Consider the following 24,563-nt stretch of genomic DNA (forward strand, 5'->3'; position numbering starts at 1 on the left):
GAAAGGCCCAACACTAAACTGGATTCTCTCCAAAATGCTTAGGGCCTCAGCAAGCTACCACACTGGTGACAGCTTTAAATGTCAGCACAAACTTCCTTTAGTCAGAAGGTCCTTAAAACAGGAGACTTAACCATGTCCTTGAGGTTTGGAATTCCTCTTAAGAGTCTACTACCCTCACCCTTTCTACAAGGGATGCATTTAACTGGGTAGTGATTTACCCCTGCTCTGCCTGGATGTTTGGGACCATACTCCTTTATGCCATGTTATTGTCAGCCAACCTTGTTCTCGGGCATTACACTCTCTGAACTGAGACGGTGAAAGAATGCCTGTAAAACAGACTAAACAACCTTTTATTGTTAGGCAGCACTGATACCATTCATGGTCAGCCCAAGGTTTGAATATTAAACAGCCCATCTTTCCCAGTACACTCAGGCACTCAGATAACTAAAAATGTCTCCTCCTGTGGGTGTAACTGAAATATAGCTGATCCCAAGGGAGAGAAATTACAGAGGGATTGCAAATATGATTTGGAATAGCTGCAGAAGCCAGTGCAAGGGGCTGAGAACTCTAAGCCTCGGGCTGTTCAGCACCACATATAAGCAGCTCTCATGTGGTCTGAACGAATGCTACATGAGAGGCAAATTGTATCTCTAGGCAGCTTCTTTCAGGAAGGGAAGGGCTTCACAATCCTGGGAAAAAACCATCTTACTTTTCAGGTTGTCTGTGTGACAACCTGAGTAAGAACTCGCTGCTGATACAAACTGCAACAGGTACAGGAACTGTGTGAGTACTGTAAACACAGGCACATGAATTTAAACCAATTTTTGTTTACTGACAGGACACATATTATGTACTTCACTACACACACCACAACACACCTGGGTGTTCAGCTTCTGGTTTTCAGCACTTGACTGCTTTATTTTCTGCTTTGTATCATCTTGACCTTTAGCTACTGTAATGATCACAGACCTATTTATTTTGATAAACCAGCTAGCTGAAGGCCAGCCAGCAGAAAGAAGGCACCGCATTTGCTGTGCTAATATTGGGTTTGCTTTGCTATATTGACTGCAGCTTGTCATATAGATAATTTCTTTCAGCAACAAAGTTGGTGGCCTTGAGGCAAAAACTCTTAGAAGTCACACTAGGATCAGGTTCCATGTTGCTGACAGTTCCTGCTTGCTCTGACAATGCTCATGAATATCCAGGCAGGTTTCAGCTTTCCTCTTGGGGATTGTGGAAGCTCTGTGGGAAGCTAATCAGAATCTGTGCTTTTGCACAGAAATGGTGAGCACTGTGTTTCCACTCAAGCACCAGTTTACACCAAAGCCACTGAGGTGTCACTGTAAACAGGTCTCTGGACCTTCCCCCATCCCAGAGCTGGCTGCTGTGCACAGGGACACCCAGTCTGGCTTGGGACCAGGTCACCTCTGCACAACTGACCCTTCACTGGATCAGTCTGGGAGCAGTCTGAACCTTCTACCTGCAAGGGGGCTCTAAGGCACCCTGTTCCAATAGTTCAAAACAAGAACCAGCTACATCAGGTGACAAATCAACACATAAAAAGGCAGGAAGAGAGGTCAAACCCAAAGCAACAGTAATTTAAGGCTTAAAAAAAAAGTAAACAAAAATAGACTTTTATCTACATTTTTATTACAGTGACATGGACAAAATGAGCAAATTGAGGAAAATGTAATGAACGATGTCTGGTAACATTTCAGTGTGTTTTTGAAAATTGCCTTATCTTGACCTTTAAAATGACTCCTGGGACATGAACCGTAATTACAGTCGAGTCAGAAATTCATCAAGGCTCCTCTGAGAAACTGAACCATCTCAGAAGCATGTTGTATGAATTCCTCAGAGGACTTGAAAACAGTGGCTCTTCAGTAAACAAATATTTTTCCTATCACCTTCCTGTCTAGAACTTTCAAAACATATTTCAATTGTTGTTGTAAAATAATCCTTCTGCTTATCTAGACTAGAACACAGCACCATTTCTCCTACAGCATATTTCCCTTTGGTGAATAACAAAATAAATTCTCAGCTAATGAAATAAATCTAGCAGAACAAATCTGCATATATTTTAAACAATATATTTGCATTATAAGTCTGTAAAAGCACTTTTAAAGTCAATTTAAGGCTTATCTTTTATGTATGGCTAAAGATGACAAAGAGTAGACTGCAAGAACAGGAAGGTCATCCTTAAAGTCCAAAGCAATTAAGACTTAGCTTATTTATTACTGGATTTAAGAAGCTGCTTCTTCCCCCTAAGAATTGTTCCACTACTTCTAAAAAAAAAAAAAAAGTTTTTTTTACTCATTGTTAAGCCCTTGCTGGCACTGAGATGTTTTGCCTGTGGGTTATGAAGACAGTCTCTGGGAAACATTTTCACTAATTCACTGAAGTCAATGGCATTAGATTAGAAATGTCAGCTCACATAAACTGTAAAGAAAAAGACAAAAGCTAACAAGCCTTGCTATTTCCAGCACAAGTCTGAAACTCGTGCAATATTCCTAGGTTTGCCTTGCCAATCTGCCTTTTCCTTGGCTCCTGGAACAAACATAACCAGGTTAACCCACTTGTGTTATCTATATCAAATAAATCCATCTTTGCTAGACTATACCTGGGCTAGCAATTTTCTATTCTATGCAAGACAGATCTAACAGTCAGCACTGTTCAGATCAAAACAAATAACTAATAATTTGGATTTTTCTTCCAGGAATCATAGTGAAGACACTGAAGTTCTTTTGGAGAAAGGAGATAATTATATATTACATGAGGTATTTTAACAAAGTGCATTTTCTCACTGGAATACATCCTAAAATAAATATCCCTAGTTTAAACCTCCTGGTGCAGTGAAAGAGAACAGAGTACTAAAAGCATCCCTGTGTCCAGTGTGAGTTAAATTTTCACATCATGATTTAACACTTGTTATTTATTCTTAGAAACTAATATTTGCATTTCTATACTATCTTCCACCTGAGAATATCAAGGACCTGACAGCTTCCTGATGATCTTCTCTTTCCAGAAGCACTCAGATCAGGTAAAAAGGTCCAGAAAAAAAGTACAGTGAGATTTCTGCATCTTGCCCAATGTCAAAGAGGAAGATGACAGCAAGACAAGTCTGATATTCCTTCCCCAGTGTTCAACTCACAGATGTCCACTCTTTCTGCACTGATCCCCTTTGTAACATTCACCACTTTTTTGTGTGCAGCATGTTCTCAGCAGCCCAAGAAGACATATAATCTAGTAAACCAAGGTACAGAGTACAAAAGAAAATGGAGCTACTATTTATTACTTTGAGATATGACCTCTTACCAACATATTTAAAGCAATTTCCAAGTTAGTCTTTATCATCAATGGAAATTTTATTTATATTTTCAACATGAAATACATTAAAATACAATGCTGGGCTGACACACATGCTTTCCTGCGAGAGGGATCAATTCTGTTTTGCATATTCTGATTTTAAATAGTTCCAAGTCCTATTTTAAACTTTTTCTGTACTCTGCTGTTCATGATAATTTACTCATTATTTATAAAGCACCAATTACAGGCTGTACATAACTAGGGAGTGATGACACACAACAGAAGACAACAATTACTTGGCTGTGGACTAGGAAGTGCTAAGTTACATATACATTTCTTCAAAATTCAAAAGCCAGCTTCCGTGGAGTCATGAACTGCTTCACAATTTCATCTGTGACCTGCTTCCTTCTCTCCTGATGAGCTGCTACCAAGGGCTGCATTGTTTCAATAAGTACCTTCTTCAGCTCTCCTGTGAGCAATTCCCCACTGGTGTAGGCCTGTCAAGAAAGTGTTGGTTGCTGAACATGGTGCCATTCACAAGAAGACTCAGTGATCAGTATTTCTTTAAAAGACAGATTTGGATTACTTAAAAGTAAGTACATGCCTTGGAAGATTATCTGGTATCACTCTGAAAATGAAACTTGCAGAGTTGATTGTTGCCTGTTAAAACATTAAGGTAGCTGGCAAACTTTGTATGTACAAGTTATTATAAGGACTGAATAAACTACATTCACTAGTGTAACTAGGAAATCCTGTAATTACTTGCAGGAAACTGCAATTTTCCTCCCCAGAATCCCAGTTCAAATAAACAGTCTAAGCCTTTATTTTCCTCAAAACAGGTACAAATGCTCATATTTTTCTCTCACTGCATTTGGTAAGAGATTAGATGTGATTTAAATATCCTTTTTATAGCAAAGACACTCAGAATCTATGTTCACACTGTAGTCATATTCACAGCTGGTAATCCACTCCATTGCTCAATACTGAAATGCTTTAGCTTAGAAGCACAGGCCAAGTTTATTGGTTCAGCCACATTTGCCAACCATGGCTGGGACAGTTCAGCTATATTTGAAATGACAATAAACATGATTGCCTCCCCTCATCATCAAGCCATTTGTAACACCTGCTCAAGGTGTAAATGCTGCTGATGTTCACTCAGCAAGAGTAAAATACATTAACAAGAACAAGTGGAATTGTAATTTCAGGGTATGGTTTGAGGTCTGTATGTTTGAAGTCTGTATTGGGGGTGTTTAGTCTGGAGAAAAGGAGACTCAGAGGTGACCTTATCACTCTCTGCAACTTCCTGGAAAGTAATTGTAGTCAGGTGGGGTTGGTCTCTTTCACCAGGCAGCAACTGAGAGAACAGGAGGACACAGTCTCAAGCTGCATCAAGGGACATACAGGCTGGATGTTAGGAAGAAGTTTTTTACAGAAAGGGTGATAAAGTTCTGGAATGCTCTGCCTGGGGAGGTGGTGGAGTCACCATCCCTGCATGTGTTTAAGAAAAGACTGGATGTGGCCCTCAGTGCCAGGGTTTAGTTGAGGTGTTAGGGCTGGGTTGGACTCGATGATCTTTAAGGTCTCTTCCAACCTAGTCCTTCTGTGAATTCTTTTTTGTGCTTGTTAGTTTGTTATAAAAACACCAATGCTACTTTCTCTGGAAGTGCCCTCTGGTGCTAGAGGTGAAGCAGCTGCACTGATGCTGCTACAGTGGGTGAGTTCACGTTTTCTACCCAGGTTCTGAGGCACCACTGCAGCGAGCTGCAAGCTGTGGGCCAGGCTTTGTGCTCTGCAGCACAATTAGGCTGACACTCTTGCAGCTGACACTCTTGCAGTGGCTGGAGATCAATGAAAAAAATCTCTTTAAGTCAAATGTGCTTCAGGTTTCCATAAGGAATTTACAACAGCACAGAAAAGAGTAGCTATCCAACCCTGCTCTTGTGTGGGAAGGAGTAGAGGGCTGGAGAAGAATCTGCAGCTCTTGATTTCCTTGCAGCTGTTCCCAGCAGGAGAAAGCTGATAAACCAATGTGACATGGGTGTTATCTACTACAGCTCCTGCCTTCCAGAGCAAACACACCACCTAGCATTGGTGAGGAAAGGAAGGGAAGTGGCTTGCTACCAGCCCTGGGGACAGAAGTCTGACAGACAGCCTTAAAGAAAAAGCAACATATATGAAGCAGTTTTCACCTGGGATCAATGAATCAATTCCTCAGAGCTATTACATTTCTTGTGATGATGATAAAAAACCAAAACCCAGCAAGCTTTAGACATGTGCTTTCCTAGTTTTGCAGAATGTTTAGGTACTTTACAACGAGGAACAGGCAGAGCATATTATACAATTAAAACCACACTAATCCCAAGGTGACCTCATTTGAAAGGTAGGGAAGATACTGTCCCACAGAGTGTTGGAGATTCCTGTGAAAACACTGGGGATTTTTTGTTTTAAAGGAGATGGATTGGCCTGTGAGAAAGAACACTGCAAAGAAACAAAAACTGAAATACTAATACTGAAACTTGAAAGGGATGGAGAGCATAACACCAAATTACCTTCCTGGAGAAGGTCCTCAGGAGGACTGAGGCACAGCTTTGTCCTCAGAGCAGGGAATGAATAACCCTGTGAGCAGTTTGGTTACTCACCTGCTTCAGCTGCTCGAGCCTGTCATCATCTTCCAGGAAGAAAGTCAGGTACATAAAGGACACATCAACGTCACAGTTGCCTCCGTACTTCCTGTGCTCCTCAATGGTGTCCCTGCCTCCTGAGAAGGCATGCTTGTTAATCTGAAACAGCAACAGGAGCTTGTTAATCTGAAACAGCAACAGGAGCTTGTTAATCTGAAACAGCAACAGCAGCTTGTTAATCTGAAACAGCAACAGGAGCTTGTTCATCTGAAACAGCAACAGGAGCTTGTTCATCTGAAACAGCAACAGGAGCTTGTTCATCTGAAACAGCAACAGGAGCTTGTTCAACTGAAACAGCAACAGGAGCTTGTTCAACTGAAACAACACCAGCAGCTTGTTCATCTGAAACAACACCAGGAGTTTGTTCATCTGAAACAACACCAGGAGCTCCTGCTGTAATTCCCACCACAATCAGGATTACTTCACTGCAAACAGAGATGTGTGATGATCCTCCAAATTCTTTACCTAGGATTAGCTGAGGAATGAGTGGAACAAGTTAAAGCAGAGCCTCAGGACTGAAAAAAGGAGGTCATTAGAGCCCAGCAGGGAAAAATGGCTGTACACATACTCCTCAGACTGCATAATCAGAATAAAAATAAGTGAAAATTAAAAATAATCTACCCAAGACTCAGTCAAAAAAAATTTAAGTTCTTTTTGCTGAAGTTGTTGGATAGAATTTGTGCTTACAGAAGATGTACTTCATGTAACAAAAATTAAGATATTTACTTTATCAAGAAGCTAATTTTGGAAGAGATGAAGAAGGCATGGAAAATCCTGCAGAAATCCTAGAGATAAACTTATCCCTTTTTGTGGAAAAGAAAAACAAGAGAAAGCAAAGTTAAACATTACAAAAGTCTGTCTAGAATGCTTAAAATCAGGCCAATGCCCAATTGTTCAGTCTAAAAATGGAATATTTGCTGACAGTCTCCCTTTCTTTAAGCACAGTTTCCTATAGGCAGATGAACAGCACTACTGAACAGATGTAATTGCTAATCCCATTCCCAATAAATTCAGAAGCCACTGGCCTATTTTGAGCATTTACACATATGTAGAACTCTCTGAGGATGCTAATCTTCCTACAAATATAAAGAAAATAAATTGCTAAGTGGAGGAAAAAAATATTTCTTAACCATATGCTGAGCTTTCATTTAGCTCCTGTATCTTTTGAGATACTGTTACCAACCTGCCAAGAGACACATTTGCATATGAAGTAGGGTTTTTTTTAGTTCTGGTATCCAGGAGCTGTTATATATTTACAATTTATGAACATTCCTATTATCTGTATAGACTGTCTAGTGCTTTTTTGAATCTCCCCAACCACCAAGTTACAGATGAAATCTTGTGGCAAAAAACTACAATCAGAAATCAGGGACTGATGAATATTTTAAGGCAATGAACTGCCATCTGCCACACACATCTATTCTTATATTGTAGGGCAGCCTGAATAGCTGTCTCAGCATCTGTAAAATGAAGTTTCTACATAGTCTTCTGCACTGACCTTCCTCCTTAGTAGATTTTGCAAGCCTGTATGAAATTTTTTCAATGCCCTTTATCTCTACAGTTTGTGTTCTTCCTAAACAGAGAAGGATTAAATACAACATGACAGGTGAAAGCATTTTTTTGTTGAAACAAAAAATGATTCCTTTCCTCATCTCAAATTCACTTTTTACATATTCTGGCATCTACTCATTAACTGAGGGTTTCAGTGACCCATCCATAGTGATGCACTGATCTTTTTCCCCCTGAATGTCTCCGAATCCCTCAATATGTCTGTAGACATAAAATCTAAATAACACTTTAGGAAAACAAACAAGTAACTGAATTATAATTTGCTGATAGGTACAATAAGAATAGTTTATTGAAATGCTGTCACTCATCTCATTAGATTACCTAGAATCCTCTTAGCCATTTCCACTACATAGTAATTTTTTATCTTCCATTACTAGTTTTGAACCTCATTAATTAGCAATGTACTAATAATTTGAAAAATGCTGTAAGCAGTAATTTTTTTTTGTTCAGCGTAGCATTCTCTTTTTAACCTTCAATCATGACCAGAAGTCACCTTTCCTAATATATTTGTTTCTTTATTTGCTATAACAGTATTTGGTCTTTCACTGAAGCTGTATTTCCATAAAGACTTGTTTCTGATGGGCTTCAGGAGCTGAGTTTGTCCACCATTACTCAACATTTAAAATGTTCAGATTTTTCTTTATGTCGTTTTTATTCCAAGTAGCTAGAAACACTTTTTTTTTCATTTTTTCAAGTAGTTTAAAGACAGTAGAATTAGGACTTATGAATGTGGATCTCATTGCAGATCACAAGTTATTTGCCAGGAAAAAATCATGGAAGAATGTTACCAATATTACCATTAACCATGTATTCTCTATTCTGAAATTAAAGTTTTTTTTTTTTTTTTTTTTAAGTAACTCTATAATTGTGCAAGTTAACTGGAATTATTATAACACACATGAAGAATTCTAATTCTTCAAAACAGCACTGCTTAATCAGTTTCTACAAAGGAGAATGAAGCATTATGGGGTGGCTGTCAAAGAGAATTAATCCAAGCCTGCCCAACAGAAACAACATTAACATATTTTCTTCTTGTTTTGACATTTATTTAATGCCTGGTTTCATGCCTACAAATTCATTCCCAAGGAATGATTTTCATTTTCTTTAAATACCACAACACAGGTGAACTTTTACAAAACTACATCATTTGACACCAGAAAAAAGCAATCTTCCTTTGAACTTAGAAACAAACTAGGAACATACTCAGAAAAAAATTTCAACCCTTCTGAGCTGAAATTCAGCATAATGTTTATTTGGAAACTGGAGTGAGCAGATTTCTTTGTGAATTGGCAGCAACAGATTCTCAAGCAGCAGGAAAGGTCTGACCTGTGTTGTAACTAACATCATGCAATGTTTGCATGGTGCTCCCAACAAGGAGAGGCAGTCAAGAGAAAGAGCTGTGTATTAGGTTTACATCATGGCCTGTCAGATTTCAAAACTATGGCAACATAAGATTTATTTTAATAGCATGAGCCTCCACAGCTCTTATTCTCACACCACTGCTCTCCAGGTATCAGAAAAACAAACGTGTTGTACACTTTCCCAGCTAATATTGGCACTATCAGACTAGCTGGTAAGGTAAAGTGTCATATTTGATAGTTTAGCTAAATTTGCATAACTCAGTCAATTCCTGAAGATGCTTTGCCATGAAATGTATGGAAAACTAGATTCACACATGTTCAAGGAAAACACTAAAATCTGCCATTGTAACCAGAAGGATCTCTGAAGGAAGTACCAGACAGCTGAGGGGGAATCAAAGGAGGGTCAGGTAGGAGCTGGGCCAACCTCTGCAACACTTTCTGATGAAGCTGGAGACTCTTCTACCAATGTTACCTACAGACATGGCTCAGTGGTGGACTTGGCAGAGATAGGTTTATGGTTGAACTCTATGATCTTAAGGCTCTTTCCTGACCCAAATGGCTCTATGATTCTATGACCTCTCCTTTTTGTTGTAAAGCTTCATCCTATCAGGTTTCACAAGTCCTTACCTTTGTCTTGATTTGCTTGGGTGTATCAGTGAGGAAGATGGAGGAGTTTGGGTCACTAGCACTCATTTTGGTCTGTGCTCCTTGTAGGGCTGGGAAGAAGACTGAGTGGAGTAAGGCTGGTTTAGGCTGTCCAATTCTTGGTGCTACATCACGGGTCATTCTAAAATAAGGATCCTAAAACAACCAATAAAAGCACAGAATAAAGCTGAAAAATGTGATTTGAAATCAATTCTGATTGATGCTGACTCATTCATGCCATAAGAAGTGATGTCAAAAAACCAAAACCTGAAAAAAGCAAACAATGAAATATTCCAGAACCTACTTTCAATCCAGTTCATTCAGAACACCAACAAACAAAATCCCCTTTTTTTTCCTTTTTCATAGTGCTGTATACTCTGATTCCCTTAAGTAATAGGCATATTTACAAAATTTTACATTAATTCAAATAGTTGCTAAAACTATGCTTAATATGCCTGGAGATGGATACAGCCTAAGATGAAAGCTTTCTCCCAAAGCATTTTAACAACCAGCAGAGAATCTGAACTAAATCAGCAAGCAAGCTGGGAGTGCTGTGCTGATGATGTGACTTAAAACCAAAGTGAAATTCTATTTCATAATATTGTGGCTGATTAATTTGATTACATCATCTTCCAGCATCTGTCCCTGTGACTAAAATAGCTAAAGATTCAGACAGTGCAGGATGTGATTCCTAGAAATACCACTTAAAGACAAAACCCTATTACTCTCATTTGAATCTGATGTTCTTTCAGTTCTCTAAATCTGAATTGTTAAAATTCTGCAGCCTTTCTGGCAAACTATTTCAGTGCTTCTTTATTCTTACTGAGACAGGGTTTTTCCCCATGGTTCAACAGAAAACTCTTGTGCTGCAAGTTGAGCTCATTCCATCTTGTCCAAGTTACCATGGAGATGGCCAAACGTTTCTTCCTACCCCCATGTCAGTGTGCTTTTGCATAGATGTTACAGTCCTTGCTTTCCTAGATGTCAGCTCAGTGCCAATGGAGCTGAGATCAAGAGAGATCCAAGACTGGATGAATACATGATTGTTGGGTTAAACCTTCATCTTTTCATCTTTTAGGTCTTTCAGTTTCTACCCTAGAAAGGTGCCTGCAGGAATGTTTTACAGATGCCTTGAGATACCACCACCAATGGTACAATATAAAACCAAATCCATGAAAACCAAGTTAAAACATGATTTTCTTACCTGGTCAATAGCACATGGGATAAGACACTGAATATTCTCTTTGCCATTGAATATCTGTGGAAATGATGAACTGAAGGATGGAGCAGCTTGGATAGCAGGAAAGCTGATCTTACCTAAAAAACATGTTTGGAAAAGCTAAGCAATCAACAGAAGCAGTGATAAATAGAGAGAATTTTTTGCAGGCTGTAAAATGCACAAGTGAATTATCCAAATACTCAGTTGAAGACCAAGCTCTATCTTTATCAAGCTCTGCTGCCTTATCTGAGGAAACCTTTTCACCTTTACCTTCTGCAATATCAACAAACCTTCAACTGACATAGAAAAGGCAAGCTGTGACCACACTGACTTCAGCAAAAGTTCATCACTGCATACTCTCTTGATCACTGAACTATCTGCCCTTTCCAGAAACAGAATTGACTAAGCTTTCCATTTTTTTTTCACTTTGTGAGAGAACTGCTACAGTCATCACATAAGCTTCCCTCTAAGATCTTAAATCACTGCTATAATCACTCTGTACTCATGGAGCATCTCAGATATGTCCAGTTTTCTTTTTTATACAGGGCTTAATCCCAGTGTGGCCAACCTGGAGCTTATCAAAATCCTATCAGAACAGTCAGCAAGTGCTGGACTTTTACACACACGTGATGAAGTCATAATCACAATACCATCTTTTATCAGAGCACTGCTAAAACAAGTGGAAACCTGTTCCTTGGTTACAGTGAAGGCTGGAAGTTGTCACTGGCCTAATTACTGGATAAAGAATGATGATAATGCTGAGAAACATCCAGGATTTAATGTCATTTTTACACAGAATCTTTTCTCTTGGCCAGGTGACAGAAACCTGCAATTGCAGTGAAGTAAATGGGAGACTTGAGTTACTTGATAATTTAGACTTGATAATTTAGGCTATTCAGCACCCAACTTTTTTCAAATATGTAAATGCCTATGTGTACTAATGCAACCATTTCTGATAAGTTTCCTTACAAGTTTGGCATAGAACTTGCTAGAGGGTAAGATTGCCTATAGCTCCAGTCACTGTAACAAAAGAATAAAAAAGAAAATAAAAGAAAAAGTTGTTCTCTGTTTTGGACTCCTTAACATTTGTGTTTTGTACTTTGCTCTTACTAAAGTCAAAAAGGTGGAAGTTATGCTAGAAATTTCATTGTAAAGTATGTTCTATTCTGAAGGAACAACAATAACATCAGAATCTGCCTAGAAACATAATCCTCCTGCTTTTTCTGCCTGTTTCATGAGTGGCACACTAATCTCTTTAAACTCTTATTTAAAATAGCTCAATTGAAAGTGAAAGCAAGCACTGTTTCTTGTAACTGGTACAATTTCCTACCAATGCAATCGCTGTCTGTAAAGCCAAAGATTCCTTTCACTTGGTTAAATGTGACATGCTTCTGAACTTTGACAATGTTTTTGTAGAATCCAGCACTTGTCCTGTGAGAAAAAAAAAGTGGAAAAATAAAATGAGAAGAGGAGGAGAGTGTATGTACAAACTTTGACTGCAAAAGCAGAGAACATCAAAAAAACTGCAGGATTAAGTCTCAGTTTCAGACTTTTTGTGGCCCATTGAGATGATAATTAGAGAATAATTTACAAACAGGAATTTTATGTCTTGAAAGTTTAATTTATTCTTCCCTTCCCCCAATAATTACTACAAAGATTCTTTAAACTTCACTCAATTTTGTATTATTAAAATAATTGACCACAACAAGTTGATGCAATGCCTTCTATTAAAGCAAATAAAGTGTAAACACATCTGAGAGATTTTGATACCATCTTAAGCAAATCAATCAGGAAGTTTCCTGGTGGTTTAGGTATTTTTACATTTCAGCTGGTTTAATATATTTTTCATAATTTACACATTGCACACACAAGTATTTGCTCATATGTTATACAGGAGAATGACAATATATATAAAATGTTAGAGCAGAAAAAATAATATGTTTCCATTTCAAGTATTACAAAACTTGTCCTGAAGCTTTCAAATTTAGACACACTTATGTTGTCAAAGTTAGGAGAGAAAATACAGAGAAAATATGGACACTTTTTTCACTACAATGCTCAAAAGAAATTCCTACTTACCCTAAATAGTCTAAATCTGAAAATATAAAGGTTTTATTGACGTCAAAACCACATGCAATGATGTCTTTTGCATTTTCTTTAGCATATTCATATGCCTTCTCAATTGTCATGTCCTTCCAGAGGTATTTCTCATCATCAGTTAACTGTATTACCAAGGGAACATCAAATACTTCTTGAAGCCACCTAAGAGAAGCAGACATGTTTTATCCTAAATTAAGTTAAAATGAAGATGTAAATCATGCAGCTAAAATATTTTTATGTATTTAAACCATATGTGGAGAGGTCTGCTCTTTTCTTTGTATGTTTATATTTATGTGAACAGATAAAATGTTCTATACAGATGATAATGACAACTTAACTGGAAAAAAGACTCACGTGACAGAGCTCACCAGTTACAAAGGAACAAGAATTCAAAGAGGTTTTACCTTTCTGAGCCCAATGTCTCTGTGTCCTGCTGTTGCAGGCAGCACCTTACAGAGTAATGTTACTGAGTCTTGTAAGGAACTGGTTTTTAGGAACAGCAGAAATTCTAAGGAGTGCCACATGGCTAAGAGAGTAAGGAAAAGGGCTTTATGGTGATGCAGGGATTATGATCATTTCAGTGAAAAGGTAAGACTGAATTAAATTCATTAATATTCACTCCACACAATCAGATCTCCTTGCAATGTATCATTTTGGCAGTTTCCATAAGCCATATTTAATGTTTCTTTTGAAAAGAATGCTTTGATGAATACAACTGGTAGAAACAGCTTACTTTGTGAACAAAAATGGGATGAGATGACCAACGTGCATTGCCTGAGAGGATGGCCCTCTGCCTGTATAAAGGTAAAAGGGCTTCTTGTTTTCATAAGCATCAAGTACTTGGTCCATATCTCTAGAGAAAAAACAAAGAAAACAAGATACAACTCTTTAGCAAGAAATACCTATAGTAAAAAGCCTTTATTAAAAATCTGAGTGTTTTTAAAGCCAAAAGTATTTATAAATAAATTACAATATGTTAAAGGTCCTAGAAATAAGAAAGTTCTTGTTTTTCCTTCAGTCTTCATGGGGGAAAAAAACTCCATGAAAAATTAAATCAAAATTGAAAATTTAATGTTGAAATTGTGCAGCTTCTAAAATAACTTCACTGGATAATAATCTCTAGAGCCTAGCAAAACAGGGATAGGTTCTCAAACAGGTTCAACCAAGCAGTTTAGCTGACCTCTGGTGGAGGCCATGCTCTCAGCCATGCTCAGGGCCTTCTGTGAAGCCTGCTGGTGCCACAGCCCAAAGGGCCCTGTGTGCTAACATTAACCTGTGAAGGTCACTGGCAGGCTCATGCTTAAGATTATTCCCTGAGCCCTTTCTGTGCCACAAACAGATGCATGGGAACCCTGCTGAAACCAACAGTGGCACCTGGAGCTCTCTGCCAGGCCACTGCTTCTGGCTGCTGACACAGAGACAAAATGAGCCTGCACTCTGAGCACATTTCTTCAGTTTGGGGTTCCTGAGGACACAGCACAAACTCACGCAATCAAGAGTTTCGAGTGTTGCCAGGGGAAATCTGCAAGAGCTGCTAATTTCAAATGGCACAGTAGGTTTGCCTTGGCATAAAAGCACATGGTTTTTGCTAGTTACAGGCTTCTCCCAATAATTCTTGCAGGAAGTGTGCCCAACAGAACCTTTTGAAGTTTAAGAAAAGAAAAACTCACCTGTGGGAAAAAAAGATTCCTCTCCGTAGAAAGTGGTGAGGTTTTTGCCCAATGGCTCTCTCTATTCGATTTATCAGATCTGTGTCAATTTTACTGCTGCCAAACCGAACTATAATCATAAAATGTTAAAAAAAACATTAAAATGAGCACAGCATAGCTACAGCCAGATCTTGGAATACCAAGAACATACCAATGCAGGCTGGATTAAAAAAGACATCTTCAAGTCAAATAGTCAATTTTCCTGATTCTTGCCTGAAGACCCAGCAGTCACCTCCAGTATTATCTCTATCCTAGGAGGCCCAGCTCACTAAAACATACAGTATTTCTCCATCCACAAATTACTGTAATTGCAGCCTCCTTACAGCAGAAGCAGTGATATTCCAAGCATTGCTATTCCAAGCAAAACATAAGAAACACATTCAGATCACCAGCTTGGCCTAAGCCATACAATAAAAATGCCTGAGGCTCTGAATGTTTCTCTTTTGGTGTCCAAATTTTCTGCTGTCAGACAACATCTTTTGCTTTCACTCAAACGACATCACCAACCCCAAATACTCTTCTGCAAACTTAATTCTTCTTTAATATGTATATGATTACAGACACTGCTCCCCTCAAGAGGCTTGAAAAGGAAATGCATAATGCTCTTCATGGCAATCAGTAAGTCTTATGACTTGGTGGTTTAGCAAAGGCTGTGATAGAGTAAAATAGCAGTATTTTCCATATTCCCAGTAATTTTGGGATTTTAACAATCAGGCCAATGCTCTATAATTTAAATTTGTTTGAAAAAAAATCTGCGCAATAATCTACTGTTTGCTACTATTCTGCTTTATTCAATACTAGAATTATTCAGCATTGCACTAATGAAATGCAAAATGCATCACAAAATGGCAAATGATAATCTGAAAGAATGCTGAAAAGAGACCCAATGAGCATGAAAATGATTCAGCACATCAACAGCAACTGGTAAGAGGCTAATCTGACATCAACAGAAAACATGAAAATGCCCTGGATTAATTGGGACTGGCTACCCTAGAAATATTTGTGTACTGTCATAGCAAGTGATTAGAAAAGCTCTCTGGGGTATAGAACATTTCACTGGAAATGTCTAAAAATCTTTATTAAACATTCACAGGCTGCACAACTCCCTTTTCTTTGCCCATGTTCACCTCTTCTGTTAAAAGATGGATCATTTTTCCCTACCTCTTTCCTCTTATTTGAGCGTTCAGAACATCTTAGGCTGTCTGCTCACAAAGAATCTGCCTTTCTAAACAGCTTCTGACAGTCTCTGCTCCTAAACAAGCTTTAAAAAAATTCCTAATGTGCTTTTTATCTCTGGTGTTCTAGCTTTTACCAAAATACAGCTTTCAACTCACTGTGCAGAAGTCCTGAGAACTGCCATTTTCAAAAGCATATTTGCATTTGTCGAAATTCATTGTGTACTTCTTTGCCAGTGCCCTGTTACAACTACATAGAGAAATATATACTCCAATATTTGTCACACAGTAACTCTGGTGACCAGGCCAGTCTCAAGGATCTCAGAACAATCATGACAACAGGGAGAGGCAGCTGGAGGCTGGAAGAATGCAAATGCCAATCCTACCTTAAAGAAGGGCTAGAAGAAGGAATTGTGGAATTGAGGTGGACAGGCCAGTCCACCTCACCTCAATCTGAAGCAAATAATCCTGGAAATCATTCTTAAACATCAAATTTCTAGGGATGTTTATATCTGGTACTTAGCTGACAGAACCCTTCTTCCCAGAATATCTTCAGGCTGTTTTGTTGTGCTACCATACATTTATAATTGCACATCTAGGACAAGCATTTGAGAAGACCTCTTCCAATTCACACACTGCTTTCATTTTTTGTGTTTGATTAAACATAAGCACAGTGGCAACTTTCTCAGGTTCCACTAGTAACAGAATATAGGTGGCACAAAAATTTCCCTTAGGGTAGGAGCTATCCAATGTAACAACACCTTTAATTGTTATTTTTTAAAAGGGAAGGAAAAGAAGGAAGCTTATCAATAACAACCAGCTATTGCTTCACATCCTGAAGTGGCTAGGCTAGCATTCTCTGAAACATTTCCAACACAGCACTTAGAACAAGCAAAATGACTCATTTATCAAATTCAATAATCTGAGAGTAGTGTAAAGAAGTAAAAACCTTTTAGGGTAACCAACACTCTATGGAAGGTGAAAGGTCTTATGTACACAGTTACAGGAAAAAAAGGGCATGGACTGATTTATGATAAATAGTTTTTAGGAAGATCCTGAGATTGTGCCATCACAATTGTGCAATTGTTCCTTTTCTAAAATGCTCAGGACTCCTCCTTCCAAGAAAAAACCCAAATTACTTCTCTGTAACTCTTATGCAAGTAACAAGATCTTTTCCACTTCCAGATTCTAAAAAATATATTTTTTTCCTTCTCTCACCCTGACCTAAGATTTTCTTTGCACACTTCTCCCTTTCCCATTTTCTCTTTCTCCAGTTACTTCCTGCAGACTCAGCCAATGTGTGCATACATTTGACACAATCTCTCAGTAACATCACAAAGAATTAAAATACTGCTGACACAAGCAACTGTCCCCACAGCAGATACAATTACTGCAACATAAGGGTGTATGCTCTACTGTGAGCAAAAGCTACTAAGCAGACCTCAGCAATGTACAACTGAGGTACTAAACAGGAATTGAAGATTGACAATAATGAAAAAAAAAGGAAAAATAGAGAAATTAATGAATATTTCATTATAGAAGTTTCCATGCTAGACTCAAACAAGTTATTAAAACAGTAAACTGTAAAATCAATAAGGAAAATACCTAGACCTCTGTTTCTTTAACTACAAAACTTTGCAAGTTTTGTAATAACCCCATCTGAAACATTTTCCATTACACTGCATGTTTTTGAATGAGCTGCAACTCCTTCACTGCAGCCAGCCCTTGGCTGCCTGTAAGTGTGCCTTCTGAAGAAGTCATTAGATTAACAGATTTCTGCATTAGCCTTGGATCATTCCTGCCCTCTCCAATCTATAAGTGATGTGAGGAGTGGGTAGGAAGAATCCTTCAGGCTGCTGAAAATGCTCTCCTGCATTCCAGCCACTGAATACTCAGTCAGTGTCTTCACTAGTGTAATTTCTAATAACAGTCCTTACACCAAAAAACAAACCACACTAAAACCTGGATTTTGAACTTAAAAGTTCTTTGCAAATGATTTAAATCTTTCACAGGAAATCACCACCTGGGACATTTTCATCTCTTACAGCAAATTCTTTAGACATGGAAATGCTAAGATTAGACATAAATTAAATGTTACCTATGATGTTTTGATCTGGATTTGTTATGATGCCTTGCTGTTTCTGTGGTCATTAGGATCACTTTACATAAATTCCTTAGTAGCAGTGAAGGAAGAGTTATACCTATGAGCTTGTCATAATCCACGCCTTTAGCATTTGATGTCTGCACATTCCAGGGATCCACCAAATCCTCATCCTCTTCTTTAGTTGTACCATTGTTTATTAATAGAAGATCTTTTGGAGGCAAGCCTGCCTGATAATCTTGTCCTGTTGTTGTTTTATATGACAGTTTTAATGATAAGAGCATCCTCACTGCTGCATCAATTTCATCCTGAATAAAGGAAAAAACCCAAACAACTGTTTGCCTTAACATACTTAAAATAGACAATGACATTAATGTCCCAACCTTTCAAAATCCCACATCCATGCTTTGATCTGAATTGCATCATTAATAAACCCTAAACTCTGTTTTAGTTAAATGCTTTCAGCATCAATGTCAAGTGTAGAAGAAAAGCAAATACTTATTCATTAGAATATAAATCATCACCATTGCCAAGACATTTAAAGCAGCTCTGTCTTGCTTTTCAATTTCTGCCTAGGAAAAAAAATGCTTGCTTGCCTTTCAGAGGTATAACAAGCTCAGCACTTTTACCATAAATTAATAAAAGTATAAAAATAAAACATAAATTATGATCTAATTTACTTTACAATGTTTTTAGTGGTTCACCTTAAAACAATTTATTCATTACAATTCATTGACAGACTGGAAGAACACTAGAACAAGAAGTTATAGTTATGACCTCTCTAATATAAAGCTATTGTAAAATTTCATGCAAGCAATAAATAGAACAACACTTTATTTGACTCCCAGTGTTCAAGGCTTTCTCCCATAGGCAACACATTAAGAAAGCCCATTTTAAAACTGAGCTCTCCTTGCCAAAATAGTGATGACACAATAGGGAACCTGAAATAAATGGCAAATTACTAAATTGTTTAAGGGAGATTAAGAAGGAACTGTCAGTATAGTTACAGGAAGACATATTTGATAATGTCTACAATAATGCCTGGAGAAAAAATTTTCATGAACCATCTAAATCCAGAGAATGCAAGTGACATAAATTTACTTGAGAAATAAATGCCTTGGATCCTGTCACATGGTATGGCAACTGGATGAAGCAGATTTCCAAGCCTAGGACTATGCTCTTACTTCAAGAGTAAAAACTTCAGTCCTGCAAGTGACAGCCTGGCTCCAGGTATGCCACAGTTCACAGAATGGACATAAACAGTTTTCAACAAGGGTTTTTCCCATCACAATGCAAAATAGATCTTAGAATGATAAAATTCTTCAGCACTCAAAGACATACCTAAACTGAAAAAAAATGGGTTCAAAACATGAAATGCAAATACCTTTGGTGCTTTTCCTGCTTTCAGTGCTCTGACTTTCTCTCCTTGTTCAGTCACTCTTTCAAACAGCTGAAGTGGACTCAGAGACTTCAAATCACAGTTGGGGCTGTCAGCCATTCTGCCAGACTGCACAAAGATCTGTTTAGGTACAACTCAACTGAATTTATCCTCTTCCAGCTCTTTGGCTTGGAGATTCAAAACAGCAGCAACAAACAGAACTGTAGGGCAAACAGTAGTATATTTTACTCTTTAGTGTAAGTCTTCAAGGTTAGGTGAACAGAATAAGAAAATAAAAACTACACTGATCCCTACCATATTCTAGTCATATCAAATTGATAAATGTGGAGACACAGTGAGCTTCAGTTTCACATAAAAATGGACAGAGACTGACAAGAGCACCAGGTAAATTTAGACCTTACTGTTTGTGTTGTCTGTCTACTAATTTAACACTAGAACATCTTTTCAAAGTCAATTCCTGGCAAAAGAAAAGTAATTAAATACAGATATATACAATTCAGAGCATCTCAGAACAACTGATAGAGGCTATCTGATTCCTGATTAGTTAATGTTCCTGCACTGATAGCCTGTCAAATTATGAATGATGAGACTTCATAACTACAACATGGAATTTTGTCTCAGCATTTGTAATAGAGTGCTTCTGTCCAAAGACAGATACACAAGAGCAAAGCTTAGTCATCTTCTTCATGGCTTTCCTCCACAAGTCACAAAACACACTGATTGGTGAGAAATGTTGCTTTCCAAAGAATCCTTGGGTCAGCAGTAGGCTGAAAATTTGCCTGTGTTTCTCAGAACTATGCAGGAAAAATAACAGGAGATGGTTACAGATGAGGAGATGGCTGAGACTAAGAACACAGCAGTGTGCCCAAGCACGCTCTGCCATGCTGTGCCCATGGAAAAAACTCCTGACCTGCAAAGGTTTTGTCTCTCTGGAGAGACCCCCCAGCAAATTCCTGATCCACTGCAGTGCATGGAGCACAGACTGATTGAGGGTTGGCAAAAATACATGTTCTTTTGGCTCCCTTTTCCCAGAATTAAAACAAGCAAAAAAACCAAGCAAAACAAAACCAACTAATGTAACAGCTGCATTAGCTGTTCAGCAGTACTTCAAAACCTTCCTTCTACAAAATAATCAGTCTAATCACAACCTTGGCTATATGTACACAGTGCTTATTTAAGCTGCTACTGTAAAAAGCTTTCACCTGCCCAGCAAGCTTTGAAGGTCGATTTGGTAACCAGGTGGTTACCAAAACACACCTATCATTAGGGCTTTGTTTGCCAGGCAGCTGCACTATTCCCACATTTCAGCTTCAGTAGAATATCCTGAGAAAGTAACTAGAAGTGGATACATCCACTTGTTAATGTAATTTGTTTACTCTATTAACCCTTGGATTACCATACTTAGATTACAAAATAATACTTAATCTTTTAACCTAATTTGATCCCTTATAACTTCTTGCAGTTTGAAAGTGTGACTGAAAAAAAAAAGTAATTTGAAGCAGATCAAACAATTTTGATACATTCCTGCAATTTAATTACATGTTTTTATTTGGATATTGCCTTCCTATTCTTCATGAGCAGAGAATATTTTAAGTGTTAAAAATGTATAGAATAAATACATATTAGAAAATATTTATGAAGATAAACACACACCCTTTCTGTAGGAACATGCCATTTATATTTACAGACTTCAAATTTCACAAAGTAATAAAAGTATAAATAAGAAATATAAATAATATAATATAATATAATATAATATAATATAATATAATATAATATAATATATTTCTTCGGTGTAGAACAAATTGTGACTTGTTGTTTTAACTTAATTCCTTATAGAACAGTCTTACTGATGGATTGCCTCCATTCAGAAAGGCTGAAATGACAGCTGACAGTTGGCACATATAATGGAAAGCAGCAAACCAGACCCCTTAAAATGTCTGGAATATTATGGATTTAAGCTGAAAAGAGAATCTCAAATGAAGGTGCATCTTCATTAAGAAGTAGCAAAAGTAGTGGTGCAACAAGACATGAGGATATAGTGACTATAAAATGCAAAACTTATGGACTGCTGCCTAAAGGTTATCTCTATTTACCTCAGCACTGCCCCTATTTCCCAGTGGAGTTCAAGCCAGGAATTAAGTGATGAGGAACACAGGTCTTTACCTTTCGAAATACAATAATGCAATTGTGAGCCACTAAAAAAAAAAAAAAAAGTCTGGATATTCTACTATTTATCAGGATTTTTTTTCTTGCTTTCTTATTGATATTATAAAAATTAACATTCCCAGATAGATTACATACCATAGGCAAACAGATCTGAAGGAAAAAAAAGATGGGAATTGGAGAATAAGCTATTAGGATATTTAAGACCAGAGTACAGAATGAGCCAGTGTGAACTTGAAAGCCAAGATATGTGTGCTTTTTCTGCTCATGAAATGCAGGGAACTTATAATGGGTACTGCTCCTGTGTCCATTCCAAAATATTAAATTGCTATGAGACAAAGCTCAAAAATAATCCTAGGCAAAGGTATCAGAAAACTACTGCATCTTCCTCCCTTTCCAACTGGCTGACCATCACAGCTCTATCATCATTTTCACAGTCTGCAGTCTGATTTGGTAATTTAAAGACCTGAGAATGAAAAAACAGGGTTTCACACTAAGTTGAGAAGACAAACATTGCATGGAAGTACATTATGACTTTCAGAGATGACAGACCAGAACAAGCTTTCATGAGCAAATGAAAGAATGTGAGACTAAGTCTAACAGCACTTACATTCCTGAAAACTGTTTTTCCTCCTGTAAAACAAATCAAAACAAACAAGAAAAGTAAAATTAAAGTAGGTAGAAAATAGGAACTGGGCATTGAGACATATCATTGGAAACAAGCCTTGAGAGGCACTCCAACAGAGCTGCCCTTTATAGCAGACCTACCTTCCCAGTCACGGCACACTTCAGTTTATGCACGGAATTACAATAAAAGACTGCAAGACGATTCCCGAGATGACAGATAACATGACCATTCAAAGAATGAGGACTGACCAGCACATGAATCTTGGCTTTACTGCAGCTGTATCAGAGCAAAGCTCCCGCGCAAGGACCGGCCGTGCCCAGAATGCCAGCCCAGGATTACAGCCCGCAATGATTCCTCATCCCGCTGCTCCCCGAGCCCGGCGTCTGCAGCGCCTGCCCCGCCCTGCCCGGGCACGGCCAGCGGCCAGCTCTGCCCTTCGATGCGTTCTGCAGTGCCCGGGCCACCCGCGCTGCCCTCCCCAGGGACAGGGGCACTTCCACCGGGCCCTGCGGCGAGGCGGCCCCGCAGGGAACGGGGGCAAAGCCTCGAGTGCACCGCCCAAGGGAAGGAGAGAACGTGCCCGGCACAGCCCCTCCACACACCGCTCACGGGGGCGGCAGCGACCACCCAGCCAGCCCCTCTCCCGCCCGCCGGGGTCTCTCCCCGAGTGCCCATCCCGGTGCCCATCCCGCTGCCCGTCCCGGCGCTCCTCACCCGCCGCTCCGCTGTCACCACCATTGCATCACCCCAGCCGGCACGGCCGGTGCGCTCCCGGCTGGGAAACACAACCCCCCCGGAACCATTGCCTCACACAGTCCTCCCTCCTGCTTGCAGTCCTCAGCCCAAGGGAGCGCTCTCCATTCGGCTCGCAGGGCAGACGAGGAGCTCCTTCCCGCTCCGGGAGCCGCCGTCTGACCCTGCCCTTCCCAACCCGCGGCCCCGGCGCGGGGGCTGCGGCACACGGAACTGTTTGAGTGCGGTGCTGTGTTTTCGGCCGGCGCGTGTTTAGGAGCGGCGCGGCGGCGGCCGGCAGGTGAGTTCCGGGCGCGCTGCCGGGAGCGCAGGTACCGCAGGGGTGGCACCGGGAACCGAGACCGGGAATCGGGACAAGGAACCGAGAGCGGGAACCGGCACCGGGAATCGGGATCGGGACCGGAACGGGGCCGGGGGGCGCTGTCCCGGCACACGCGTGGCCTCGGCGCCCGGGGCTCTGGGTAGAGGGAAGGAGCGGCCTCAGTTGCCGGGGCCCTCCCGGCACCCCCTTCCTCGGGTGGGGCTGGACAGGGCCGGGTGTTCGCAGCAGCGTTAGGGCTGGAAGGGCTCTCTGGAGGTTATCCAGGCAGGGTCACCCAGAGCGGGTCACACAGTAACGCACCAGTGTGGGTGCTGGATGTTTCCAGGCAGGGAGATCCACACCTGCACTGAGCAGCGTGTCCCCCTGCTCTGCCACCCTCCGGGAAAAGAAGCGATTCCTCGCCTTGGGGTGGAACTCTTGGGTTTTAGTTTATGGTCACTGTTCCTCGTCCTGTCGCTGGGCACCACGGAAAAGCGCCTGGCACCATCCTCTGGGTACCCGCCTTTGGGACATTTGTGCGAATTGATGCGATCCCCTCTGTGCTCCAGACTAAACGCGTCTCCCAGGGTCTGCCATAAGAGGGATGCTCCAGACCCCTCACCATCTCTGTGGCCTCCACCGAACCCTCTCCATCAGCTTGTTCTTTGTCCCTCGGGGCTGTGGAGGGCCCGGGGAGGGCTGTGCCCCCCGTCCGACCGCCCGGCCCCGCCCGGAGCGACCCGCGGTGCTCTGTGCCTTGTCCCGGCTCTGCTGCCATCGCTGTGCCCCTAAGCTGGACACTCTTCTTCAGTGCCTTCAGATCAATCAGTCTTGTGGAAGCCGAGGAAAACCAAAATGCTGCAAACTTTTCTTTTAGCTGAATACATTGCACATCACACCGTGAATAAATTCACAGCCTAGTTACAGGATGGTTCCAGTCAGGTGCATGGTGGTTCCCCCCTGACCTCGCATTATTCTTTGGGTAGGGCAGTGGCTCTGGGTGGTGTTTCCTTAAAAACAGAACTTGATGGGAAGTGTTTAGATGAGAGACATGCTTTGTTGTTACAAAAATACTGAGGTTTATGGGTAATGTGTGTGATGGAATGAGTTTATGCTGACCAAATCTAATAGGACAGTTTCTTTCCAGTTTCTCATGAGAAACACTTTTAACCTTGTGTTTGCAAGGCACTGTCTAGCACTTCTGAATCTCAGCTTGGGGTTGTTTTGTGTTAAAACAAACTAAAGTAACTGTAAGTCTAACCCAATCCACTTGTGTATCCTAGTTTGTAGCTTTTAGCCAGAGGTCAGCTTCTTACTATATTTGTTCTTTGGACATGATGCATTTAGCTGGAAAATGTGTTTAGCACTGAAGTACAAACAGTAACTACTTGATACAATTACTGAAGTGAAGCCCTTCAAAGCTCCTATTTATTTGATGTGTCAATTTAGT

The 24,563-nt window shown here is 39.9% G+C and overlaps 1 protein-coding gene across 3 annotated transcripts; it reads right to left on the reverse strand.

Moving 5' to 3' along the window:
- Window positions 1-3,346: 3,346 nt before the first annotated feature.
- WARS1 (tryptophanyl-tRNA synthetase 1) lies at window positions 3,347-22,815 on the reverse strand. 3 transcript variants are annotated; one of them, XM_059473830.1, is made up of 12 exons: window positions 22,774-22,815; window positions 22,042-22,064; window positions 19,251-19,465; window positions 17,967-18,174; window positions 14,552-14,660; window positions 13,615-13,734; window positions 12,861-13,043; window positions 12,112-12,212; window positions 10,767-10,879; window positions 9,545-9,718; window positions 5,946-6,086; window positions 3,347-3,803 (listed from the first exon to the last, which is right to left on the reverse strand). In XM_059473830.1, the coding sequence occupies exons 3-12, from the start codon at window positions 19,362-19,364 to the stop codon at window positions 3,645-3,647; spliced, it is 1,422 nt and encodes a 473-aa protein (XP_059329813.1). In that variant the 5' UTR covers window positions 19,365-19,465; window positions 22,042-22,064; window positions 22,774-22,815; the 3' UTR covers window positions 3,347-3,644. The 3 variants fall into 3 exon arrangements, with proteins under 3 accessions (XP_059329813.1, XP_059329815.1, XP_059329816.1); XM_059473832.1 differs by lacking the exon at window positions 22,774-22,815 and adding an exon at window positions 21,362-21,431 and having other exon boundaries at window positions 22,042-22,065; XM_059473833.1 differs by lacking the exon at window positions 22,042-22,064 and having other exon boundaries at window positions 22,774-22,792.
- Between the last annotated feature and the right edge of the window lie 1,748 nt (window positions 22,816-24,563).

Source organism: Ammospiza nelsoni, chromosome 6 (genome assembly GCF_027579445.1).
Source record: "Ammospiza nelsoni isolate bAmmNel1 chromosome 6, bAmmNel1.pri, whole genome shotgun sequence".
Classification (NCBI taxonomy): Eukaryota; Metazoa; Chordata; class Aves; order Passeriformes; family Passerellidae; genus Ammospiza; species Ammospiza nelsoni.

Bases quoted from the DNA above. Each gene is read 5' to 3' on its own strand.
- WARS1 (XM_059473830.1), bottom strand. From the start codon at position 19,364: ATGGCTGACAGCCCCAACTGTGATTTGAAGTCTCTGAGTCCACTTCAG. The intron at 14,661-17,966 runs GTATAACTCTTC...TTATGATTATAG, and splicing joins GGATTATGACAAGCTCATAG to TTCGGTTTGGCAGCAGTAAA. The intron at 13,044-13,614 runs GTAAGCTGTTTC...TGCTTCTCTTAG, and splicing joins ATCCCATTTTTGTTCACAAA to GTGGCTTCAAGAAGTATTTG.